Source organism: Sinocyclocheilus rhinocerous, unplaced genomic scaffold, assembly GCF_001515625.1.
Source record: "Sinocyclocheilus rhinocerous isolate Xijiao unplaced genomic scaffold, SAMN03320098_v1.1 scaffold271, whole genome shotgun sequence".
NCBI lineage: Eukaryota > Metazoa > Chordata > Actinopteri > Cypriniformes > Cyprinidae > Sinocyclocheilus > Sinocyclocheilus rhinocerous.
Window position 1 is genome coordinate 869,736 of NW_015657574.1, and position 11,721 is coordinate 881,456.

An 11,721-nucleotide genomic window follows, 5' to 3' on the forward strand; every position below is an offset into this window, starting at 1 on the left:
CGGTGGATGTTTGTGGCGGTCAATGTGGATATTGTTGATGAGTTCTTCTGTGTCATCACGTTCTTTTAGTTCTACAGCTTCAGTTTCGGAACTTCCACGCTTAGTAACACATACAGCTGTTCCCTTAACACAGTGAAACAGTGAAAAGGGACCCCTTTCAAACAGTGTCGCGTTCCGAACGTTGTTTAAGCGACATACACCGGTATTGCGGTATTTTAAAAATTCATATCATAACAAAAATAAATACCGGTATTCGGTATGAACCGGTATACCGCCCAGCACTAGTACACTAGTGTGGACTAGTTAAGTCTATTTGCGTAACTCTGGAAAAAAACTAACAAGAGCTGTTAGTGCCATTTGTGACATGTTTGATAATACAGCTAGCTTAGCTTTTAGCTTTCAGCTATGCTAGTTTTCAACATGGAAAGATTCTATTACACTTCTTGAAAGGAGTGATTTGTTTCGTATTTACCCTATGTGTCTCTCCACACCCTTGTCAAACACGATGGCATGATTGAGTTCAAAGGTTAATGTCTGGTTTATCACGAGTAGAAAGAGACTATATTATGAAATTGTGAATATGGTTTACTTTCTATTTTTATCTTTGATCTATTTACTTACATGTTCACTTGTGTGTAGCTTAGTGACTAGCAGTCGATAATTCTTATATTCATTACACATCAGGGAAATCACGCAGTTTGGCCCACGGGGGCTTATAAAAACCCATTCTCATCTTGTCGCCTTTAATGACGAAACTCTAGCGTCACTGGCTCTTTTGGTGATTCAATTGATACAGAACCCACACCTTGCCTTGTATAGCTAGGCGAGACAGAGTTCCTGATTCACATCTAGTCATTATGAGGAAGTATGAGGAAATATGTGACTAACAGACAGACTGTTCCTCATATCAGGATTAGTTATAGATTCTTTCTCAGTAGACATGTAAATCGAGTTGTGTAAATGCGGAGTATACATTTTGTTGCTTAATTTACTTTATTTCAAACCTGTATGTCTACATCTGTAGAAAAACAGAAAAAAGAGTTTTGAAGATTGCACTGGGGCTTTTTCCATGTAGTTACAAAGAACAAAGCTTTCAAGCTTCAAATATGTTACAAAAGCAGCAGCAAAACAAAATGTTATGTCATCCACCTATTTTGCAATGCTGCAAGCGATTTCCTGTGAATGTGTGAAACTTTCGATTCATTAGCTGCTATAGGTACATAACAAGTCTAGTTAACAGTAAAACTGTTTTCACCACAAACCTGTGTTTAGAATTATGATAATGGATTAAAATATGATAACAAATACTAGTTTGCCAGCATAGAGGACTGTCTTTATAGAGCTAAAGTAACTGGAAGTGGCTGATGCTGGAAGCCTTTGCACATTTAAGTTACCACCTGTTCATACATTAAAAATAAGGTGAATATCCAATAAAAGTCTGATAACTCTAGATGTGAAACAGACCCAAATTAAGTTGTTTTTCAGTGAAAAACTGCTCATCTGGTGTCTGATTCATGAGCAAATCATTCTGTTTAGTTGGATCTCTTTGGAAATTGGTTGATCTGGTTCAAAGAATTGGTCTGAATGATTCATTCGTGAATCAGGCATTGCAACATGAGGTGGGTTTTCTGTGCAGAACTTTTTGATTACATTTTGGCCAGTGTAAATAATTTTAAGGACGTTTCTATGAGATTGCTGCGACTAGTGTTTTGCATGTTGAAGAACCGATTCCTTGGCGGTTTGGCTCGTGATGTGACTGTATTCTGCCACTGGCGTGAGATTAAAAAAGTGAAACTATTTACATAGATCCGTCTGAGAAAACAACACTCCACCCTTTTTCCTTAGCGTTGCCAAAAAAAAAAACCTCTCAGACTTGCTTCAAAACAACAACTCACTGCACCATCTGTCTGTGTGGACCGTGTTTGATAGCCATTCACCGTTGACCCTAAGTCGCCTAGTCCCGTTTAAACAGATGCTCTTTTCGCACTCATGTTCCTAGTAGCCAATAGCCAGCACAATGGATGTCAGCACCTCTGAGTACAGCTGCTGGCCAAGCATCCAGGCGGCTGACCGGCAGCAGCTTTTGCTCCGACTGCTTGTGTGCACCACAGAGGCTCCAGTCTGTCATTAGCTGTGGGCCGAGTGCATTCCTGGAGTGGGTGAGCCAAGACGCAGCAGATCCCGAACACAAGAGCACTGTGTCTAGAGCCATCCGCTGATAGCAGACACAGCAGGGGCACCGGGTGACCCCTCTTGCTTTCTATCTCTTCCTTGTTTCCCTTTTTGTACACAGAAGAGGAGTTACTTGTGCCTCACAGCTGTCTGAATAGAATCAGAAGGGTGCAAACACCCATCTGCCACTTTTCACTGTGACAAAGGCTAGAAGAACAATAGAGTCTTCCTCTGTGTCTTCTGTCAGATTGTGTCTCTCGGTTTTCCCTCCCAATCGATTTGGTTCAGGAGGACGAGCTGCTTAAATTAGTCAGCTGCCGACCTCTGGCTGTAAAAGGGCGTAATAAAGAACACGTGGAGCTTCGGTTAATGCTTTTGTTCTGTCTCACAGAAGACAGGCCTTATTTGAGGCCCCGCTGCTGTCCGTGTCTAACGGCTCTCAGGGTATGATGGGCGCTCCCAAACAAAAAGACACTAAATATATTAGGGATGAATTGCTTTAGAAATTGTGGGTGATATTGATAGCTGTGATTTATTTACTTTATTACATTACATTTTTTTTAATGGCCAGTAATCAATATTATCTTTTATTTTAGCAAGATATATCAGTACTTAACTGTATTGGTTATGGCTTGATATTAGACATTTGAAATTTATTTGTAATTTTATTTTAGTATTTTTAGTATTTTTGTAATTTTTTATTTTGTTGATATTGGATATTTAATTGTTCTTGCGAATTATTATTATTATTTTATTTTTTTTGCAGTCTTCTAATGCTTATTTGAAGTTAATCTTTAAAAATATCATATTAATAACAGTTAAATGTAATCTTTAATAAATCTCAAAATTAAATTTTTATACCACACTATGTGATGCCTAAATACATTACATTATGTTACATTAAAATTATTGATTTTGTTGGTAATTTATTTTGACAAAATAATATCACAGTTTAATGTCAGCCATTTATTGCTTACCATGAAAATTATAGGCTTTTTTAAATATTGGCTATATTTCATTGCATCCCTAATTATAAATTATATCATTATAATTATAAATTTGTATTGATTTGTTGGCTGCTTGACTTGTACTCTCTTTTCCCCTGATTTCCAGGCTATGTTACTGTGTCTCAGTAAATAAAAAATATGCAAAAAGGAAATGTTTAAGAGTGCCGAAAGGGTGGTCCTGAGAAATGGTTATCAATATTTTGGTCGATGTTTGTGTTTTGAGTCAATAATCATTAATGATTTGGTGGATTAATTTCGAATGGATCAGTCTTTTATCTAGGGAGAGTCTCTTGAATGATGTCTTGTCAGGGCTCGTTTTGCTCTAGCAGCCAAGTTCATCTGTTACTGCTGTGTTTTTTTTTTCTGTGTTATGAGATATGTGCGTTTGGAAACTCATTCCTCTCCTCTGTCCCTGCAGGAATGACACCCCTTTCGCTGAAACTCACTTTCCTAACACCACTTCCTGCTCGGCCGTGAGAAGCTGTGTGTTTGCTTTATCTCTCGCAGTCAGCTTTTCCCATCACAGATATGCGACGCCCCTGCTGTGTTTCCCTTTAACCCTTTGAGTCAATCTCAAAACATATGTAGATACAGTAAACGCACATACACACAAACGCACATACACACATATCGACTCAAAACAGGCAAAACAAAGTAGGTGAGGTTTGCAATTTTTTGTCATCTTAATTGTCATCTCATGGCTTATCCACTCAGAATCAGACATTTCCATTTTATCATACAATATCAACTGCTTACAGATGTTGCGCATGTTTGATATAATGGATTGTGAAGCTCTGCATCTGTGGTTCATATCCTGACTGTTTGTCTGGTGTCAAAACAGAAGAGATAGAGCTGTATGTCCATCCTCTGAGTCCATAATCGGCTGACCGCAGTTTAAGAGCACGCTAAAAGCTCAGATTAGAGAACACAGTGATCGAGGGGGTCTGTCCAAACAGACCCTGTTTGTTTGAGTTGTTTTCTTTCTCTCTGCTGGATAAATGTAATGAGGTGATAAACATGTTTACGTGTTTCACATGATCTATTGTGTGAATGAAGCTCTGGCTCAGGAAATGTGGGGGGGTTTTTTTGCATGCGAGAAAGGAGAAAACGAGAGGGGAAAGAGACACCTCTGGCTTTATGCCATTAAACCTGAGGGCAGAAATGTAGTATTCTGTTATCCATCTCAAGGCTGGACATTGTGTGTGTGTGATCTGGGTGAAGTTTTTGTCAACTTGAGGAGGAATATAATATCAGACAGCAATATGAGAATAAGATCTGCTTCTGTCGCCTTTTTCTCTTTGACACATAATGAATTTTAGAGTTAGTGCAAATACATTTTAGGGCATTTTAACACCGAAAACTCTGTTGTCAATCTGTGATGTTAGTTCCCAAGTAATCGAAAGTGAAAGTGACAGAAATGATCAACCATGAAAACGTAGGGTTCTTTATAGTCTTACTTCAAAACATTTTGAACCAGCCTTAAGTTGAAGTCACAATTACTGTTGCTCGTTGAAAGTTCAAGGGCAAAATCCAGTCATTTAAGTAGAAATCCACACCATCTGGAGTTTTGCGTGAGGGCGAAAAAGTTCCCCATGTAGATTTCGCTCATGTTTACGTTGCGAATTTGCTGCGCTGACTAACAGAGAGCTGATTGGTTTAAAAATAACTTCTGTGAGTGCTGTGCTTTATGCATTGCTATGTCTGTCATTGACAATAGGCAATATACTTTTTTGTGACATTTCGCTGAAATTTAGCTAATCTGAACACACTTGAACACTGTCATCCATGTACTTTTCAGTTGAAATCCAAGACTTCCATTTCAAAATCATGAGGGTTTCAAGTTGGATTTGTTGTCCTACATTTACAGCCAGTACGCTGCTTTTATCATTGTGAAATAACTGTCGTTTTCAGAGTTGTATTGAAGGACACTATAACAGTAACAGGCCCCAAGGGAAATTTGAACTGGTTAGCTCTTTTTTTTTTTTTAGTTAAGCTTGATGTTTTTATGCTAACGTCTGCTCTTTCTGCTCCTGTAGGTTGTCCCAGACCCTCAGTTGTGCCTCATGGCCATGGGAACCTGACGGAAACAAATCGTGGCTCTTTCTCTGTTGGCACGCTGCTACAATACAGCTGTGATCCAGGATACACGCTGGATGGCTACAGCATCATCACCTGCACCGTCTCAGGCCACTGGTCCTCTGATCCACCTCGCTGTGTCAAAAATGACGGTATGTTCAATTTAACCCTCTTCTACGTCCTCTTCCTGTTTTCTCACATCAGTTGTATTCTGTTCCAAGAAAGCTAACGCTGTTAACATCGTGATGAAAGATTAAATTTCTGAGTAGAAAAAAACAGTTCTTCGTCAAATGTCACTGTGAAAGCTCTGGTTCCTTTTACTCGCACTGACCAGGGTTTCCGCGGGGTCTTAAGTCTTAAATTAAGTTGTATCAAATTTAAGGCCTTAAAAAGTCTTAAATTTAGGTTTTAAATTCGGGGACAGAAAGACCAGAATTGTGATATGGCTCAATGTGACGATTAAACTTCAAAAGGCTAATGTTATGATTTCATTGAATAAACACGAGCGCTGCACATTCAAAGTCCGGTGCTGCACTGCTTTGTGTTCTGCCGTTATCGGGGAAACAGTTATATTTCTACCAAATATATACAATAATATATAATAATATCACTCCACCTGCTGTAAGAGAATGAATGAGCATTTTCAATAAAACTGTTGTTTTGTTCAGAGTTCAGACCAATGCGAAAATCGACCCATGTTTTTACCCTGCAAACACGCAGAGCTTTAAATGTGAACTGGTGGATCGATAAGAGGACAATGCATTATAAAAATCTAAACATAGGTGTGTGCAATATGTATGGTTTGCGATAATATCGTAATTGTTTTAACAATGTGCGATTTGATATTATGAGTATATCATGAAAAGCAAACAAAACACACCTACAGAGTGAACGCATACATTAGGTAATGAAATCTAGCAGGTTAGACTAGTGCACATTTAGAGTGCATTCTTTCACTGCATGAATCAGTCTATTAAAATGCATTAAGAATTATCACATAATTTAAGATATGGGGCAGAAAATGTATATCTATATCAGTTCATATAGTTAATATCACATGAAGTGTGCCGTTTTTTTTTCTCCAAAAGTAAGCATGATTACAAATGTGATATTGATTTTATACAACAGTTCAATAAACAAGTAGTTAATATTAAGAGACTTGTGTTTTAGACACCATATTTCCTGTTGTTGCTCTATTTCTCCAACAAAAATAATTTCAAACAGCCACAGTGCTGTTTTGCGTCTCTGAGCAACAGGACACTGTTTTGTTCCTGAATGAATCACCCCTTTAAATGATTCGGTTCAATCGCAATCGCAAACTTAACAGTGACAAGCTGCCACCTACTGGTGGTTTTAATTTCACATTTAAGGTACCTTTTCATTTTTTTTATCATTTCAAACATCAGTTTTCAAAACATTATTTATGCATTTGTAATTGCAGGTTAAAGTATTCCATGTCCCTCAGAGCTGCATTAAATAGTGTATAAATGCATCTAAATGCCACTTCTAATGCAGCTTCTGTGTTTTCTCTGCATTACAAAGATAAATTTTGTTGATACTGATTTAATTTGCTTTTTAACAACCCAAATACAAGAATTTGACTCAAAAGATGGTGCACACTTTTAGAAAAAATGGCTTAAAGGTAAAAATGCCCATAAAACTTGTTGGAAATTATTAATTTCTTTTACTGCTGTGAACTGACCACACAGAATATGAAGAATATCAGGAGTCAGCTGTCCACGGTAGCCCTTAAGATATCAGCACAATAACACACTCCGCAAAATATCGTCTAATTATCGTTATCGATAAAATCCCAGAATATTATCGAGATATAATTTTTTGTCAATATCGCACAACCCTAATTTATGTTATTTAATTGATATAATAATTTATTGATAATAATTGTTTAAATTAATATAATACTACATTGCCCTACCCCGCTCATATGGTATTAATTTTATTTGTGCAGGTCTTAAAAAGTCTTAAATTTGAGCTTAAAAATCCTGCAGAAACCCTGACTGACTCAGAAGTTTATTTCCCAACAGTTTGTCAACCACCCAGTGAGCCGGAGAATGGAGGATATAACTGCCACCCCTCGCCGTGCCACAGACTGACCCATGGTACTGTTATTGAGTACTTCTGTGATGAGGGTTACATTTTGAAAGGAGGATACCAATTCCGAACCTGTGACAATGGAGAGTGGAAGTCGCCCATGCAGATCAGCTGTCATCCTGTGCAAGGTATGTCACACAGCAGCAGGAGCTTGGTCCACAAGCTCAGCCATTGGGATATTCTGCCGTCTTGTCACATATGGATAGTTTTCCTTCTTATTGACAGACTTTAATGCGCCCCTATTATGCCATTTTTATGATTTCAAATATTGTTTTGGGAGTCTCTTACAATAGGATTACATGCATGCACGGTCAAAAAACTCTTTCGTTTTCTCAAAATATGCATTTAATATCACCTAATTTTCCAGCGATTCTCAAACGATTCGTTCGAAGCAGTTCAAAGATTCAGTCTCTCTAAACCCCTCCTTTCCGTGAGCCTGCTCTGCTCTGATTAGTCAGATTGCCTAGTCTGTTGTGATTGGTCTACGGCGTACAGCGTGTGTCGGAAACGATACGCCTATTTCAATAGTTCTGTATTTTGAATGCTCTATAGAAAATATAAACATCTATTATTTATCATACTTACAGGTTGTGATTCAGTGGAGCAGCTGGTCCAAATAAACAGGATACTGATCCATCTTTCAACAGCAAGCGTTTTGTGAATCCCGCGTTGAACTCCCCGAGATTAGAGAAGCAGTCGTCAGTAGAATGCTGTGTTTGTGGGCGGGGTCAAGTTGTTCGCGGCCGGGCAACCTAGAACATAGGGCGCATTATGCAAATGTATTACCCCATGACGTGTAGCCGTCACGGAAGTAGGATTCGAATTACTAACGACTCGTTTCAGCTGTTCAGAGTCCATTCTTTATTTTGGGAAACAGTAACTTTATTTGTCGTGCACTTTCAGCTTTACAACTTTGCAGATCGTTTACATTCACATACAGCTACATTACACACTGCATGAAAGGCAATATTGGAAATGGCATAATAGGGGCACTTTAAGAACAGAGAATCATTGTTCACATGGTAAATTACTGTAATGTTGGTATGTACAAACTGTTCAAGTGAGTCAGAAGATGTAGTTTCCAGAAAGCAGCATTTTAAGCATCAACCATCATGTTTTTTTTGTTTTTGTTTTTTGTTAGGCAATCATATTTGAGTGTTTTGGGTACTCTTTGGGTTTGGCGAGTTAAAAAATTAAGGAAACTTGAGTACTCTTTATTGTTTAAATTTGAATGTTTGGATATATTTTTATTAGTTTATTGACGTTATCCCTACTAAAAAAAACTAAACCAGGCCAAGGTTGTTTAGTGTGTTTTTTTAGCTCTTTGGCCAGCTGGTTTCCCAGCATGACCTGCTAAAATTACCCCCTCTAAAACCATCAAAAATGCCAGGTTTAAATAATTTGGCCAGGCTGGTAGTCCCAGTAGTAGTAGTATACCTAGTTTTATATCTCCACAAACCTTTTTGTTTTTTGACTTTACACATGGCAGTGAATCAAACAAAGTGTTTCTCTTCCAGGGGAGGAGCAGCAGTCCCAGCTGCCCATGCCGGCTCTGTCTATTGTAGCTTCCACTGCCAGCTCTGTGGCCCTCATCCTTCTGCTGGTGGTGCTGTTTGTTTTGCTTCAGCCCAAACTCAAGTCCTTCCACCACAGCCGGTGAGGCCCGGTCTCATTTTTACTGAGCATAGCTTCTTCAAAGACATTTGCTTTATTCTCACAAAGAGGGAGTTTACATAGTTCTTAAAGGAACAGCAGCAAAAAAAGGACTATTTAATTCCAAAGATAAGTGAGAGGATGGAAATGCTGATGAAAACCTAAACTGTGACTATTTTGATGTTATAAGAAGGCTTCAGGAGAAAATAAACAATAATAGTGGCCCAAATATATTTAAGGGAAATTTAGGAATTTAATGTCTGATGTTTGTCATAATTTATACTATTGTTTGGGTCGGTACATTGGTTTTTAAATGAAGTCTCGTATGTTCACCTATGCTGCATTTATTTGATCAAAATGCAGCAACAGTAATGGTAATATTGTGAAATACTGTGATTTGTTGCTCATGTAACATTTCTTATTATTATCAATGTTGAAAATAGTTGTGGTGATTAATATTTTTTGGAAACCATGATACATTTTCTCAGGATTCTTTGAGCCTTTATTCGAAATAGAAATATTTTGTAATATTTAAAAATGACAATTTTGATCAATTGAAAGTGCTCATTTCTTAAAAACCTTTGAATAGTAATGTATATATGAAGTATTACTATGTTCTACTAAAAGATGGCAACCAGAAAGTGTCCAAATACTTATTTTTTAACTATTTTAAACAATATATTTTTATCATTTTAAACATTGTGCTTGAAAATGGAACTCTGTTTAGTATTTTATTGTACAATGCAAAGACATAGTAAATAAATTTTTAAATGTGGCATAAGGGTCCAAATACTTTTGGCACCACTGCATGCAAATCCTTTGAGAACATAAATGTACTGTACTAATGTTAGTATAAACTGCGCATCTCCCCTACGGCGCTGTTGTTCCAGTATTTTGCTGTTGTGTAATCAGCTCACTGTGATGTAAGCCGCAGGTCAGGATTTGATAGCCTTATTTTTATTCCTATATCTCTCCTTCTCTGATTCAAAGCAGCCGGGAGCAGGGTGTGTCAGGACAGCCTACCTCCATCATGGTGGAGGGCATTCAGGTCTCGCTGCCCTCCTACGAAGAGGCAGTGTATGGCGCAGGCGGCAGTTCTGTGCCCCCTCCTGAGTCTCGGGTTCAGATCGTGCTTTCGGAGGGCCCTCAGGCCGAGGGTTTGAACGAAGCTCAGGCGAGTTACAGTTTTCCCTCCACCTCGACGGCTGCGTCCTCGTGTCACGCAGAGACTGTATTGGTTCACCAGGTGCCCTCTCCATCCTCCTCATCCTCTCCCTCTTGGGCTGCTGAGCAGCCTGGTGCCGCTGCGCCTCTCCACCGCAGGCAGAGCAGTGAGAGCAGCGATCAGCACAGCTTGCTTTCAGTCACCTCTGCTGAAGACTATGGCGATGGTGAGTTCACTCGCAAATCGAGAGGTGATGTGTGGTTTAATGACATATAACTATGATAAATAAATTAATCTTTTAAAAAAAAGTATAATATTGAAACGTATGTGGCAAATGCATAATATATCTTAAGGGTTATATTTAATTAATTTAAATTTTAATATTATGATTTTTACACTTTTTTACCAATTTTTTACAGATATTAAAAATGAATAATATTATTAAAGCATTGTTTTGGGGCTGTCCCACCACATGATATTTTACAATCTTAGCTAACCTGACCTTGTCATAAAATGACAAAAAAAAAACAACAAAAAAACTTGTGCATGATGTAATTTTTTTTTCAATGAGTATTTTTTTTAAACAAGTTCAAGTGTTTAAGTTTATTAAACGGATAGTTCCGGTCCTTGATTCTGATCAAAACTGTTGTAAATTACTCTACAAACATACACCTTTGTTTACGTCTGTGTGTTGCTCGGCAACCACTTTGTTGCAACCACAACAGTTTCTGAGAAACTACATTGTTTGGCGGAAGAATAATGTTAAAATACTCATTTCTGTGCCTAACATCATACTCTCTCATCATGTCTTTTCTCCAGATATTCCATTGCTTAAGGAAGCCTGAGTCTGTGTGCAGTCACCCCTCTCTGTCATCGCTGGCCAGGACTGTAACCCCTAAAGCTTCTCACCAAACACGTACCCCACAGCCACCCGTCAGAACGCAGCAGTAAATAAGATCCGACAGCTGTCCCTCTGCCAACAAATCGCCCGCCCCTGGGGTCTACAAGCTGCGTGGCCCCCGAGGAGTCCAGCAGCTCTCTTCACGGGAAGAGCCTTCGACCGGATGACCCCTCAAAGGGATGCGCAAATGCTCGAGTTTAACACGTCGCACCTTTTCTTGCAGGTGCGCTAATAATCAGTTGCATTCACAGGCTTACCTCGTCACGGCGAGGGTTCACTATTTACAAAGGAATGCATTCAGGTTACGTTGTGGACCTCTGCTCCGTCAATGACTGTGACCTCTTGTGAAGGGGAGAGTTCAGCAAGGATTTGCTAAGCCAGGCCCTTTTCTCTTTAATGCTGCATGTTCTGTGCAATTTCTTTTTTCTGTTTCGTTCTACACGCATACACACAGGAGCATGGCACAATCAAAGCATGATGCATAGCCTCGTCCCTTGTGCGAGACGCAGGGTTGAACCGATTTACATTGTACTGAATTCAAATACATGCTTGCCTTTTTATCTGTCAAGAAGTACATGTGCTGTGCTGTGCACTGTGTGTGTGTGCGTGTGTGTGTGTGTGTGTGTGTGTGTGTG

The 11,721-nt window shown here is 38.8% G+C and overlaps 1 protein-coding gene across 2 annotated transcripts in view; it reads left to right on the top strand.

Annotated features, from left to right (window-relative positions):
* The window catches only part of LOC107721312 (sushi domain-containing protein 6-like), a 24,706-nt gene extending 12,991 nt beyond the window's left edge, over nt 1-11,715 (top strand). Inside the window, exons 3-7 of one of the 2 annotated variants that reach the window (XM_016529251.1) lie at nt 5,216-5,407; nt 7,301-7,495; nt 8,885-9,023; nt 10,011-10,411; nt 11,005-11,715. In XM_016529251.1, coding sequence (XP_016384737.1) covers nt 5,216-5,407; nt 7,301-7,495; nt 8,885-9,023; nt 10,011-10,411; nt 11,005-11,030 — 953 coding nt within the window. In that variant the 3' untranslated portion in view covers nt 11,031-11,715. The remainder of the gene's footprint in view (nt 1-5,215; nt 5,408-7,300; nt 7,496-8,884; nt 9,024-10,010; nt 10,412-11,004) is intronic. The other variant, XM_016529253.1, reaches the window with a different exon arrangement.
* Nucleotides 11,716-11,721: the final 6 nt, after the last annotated feature.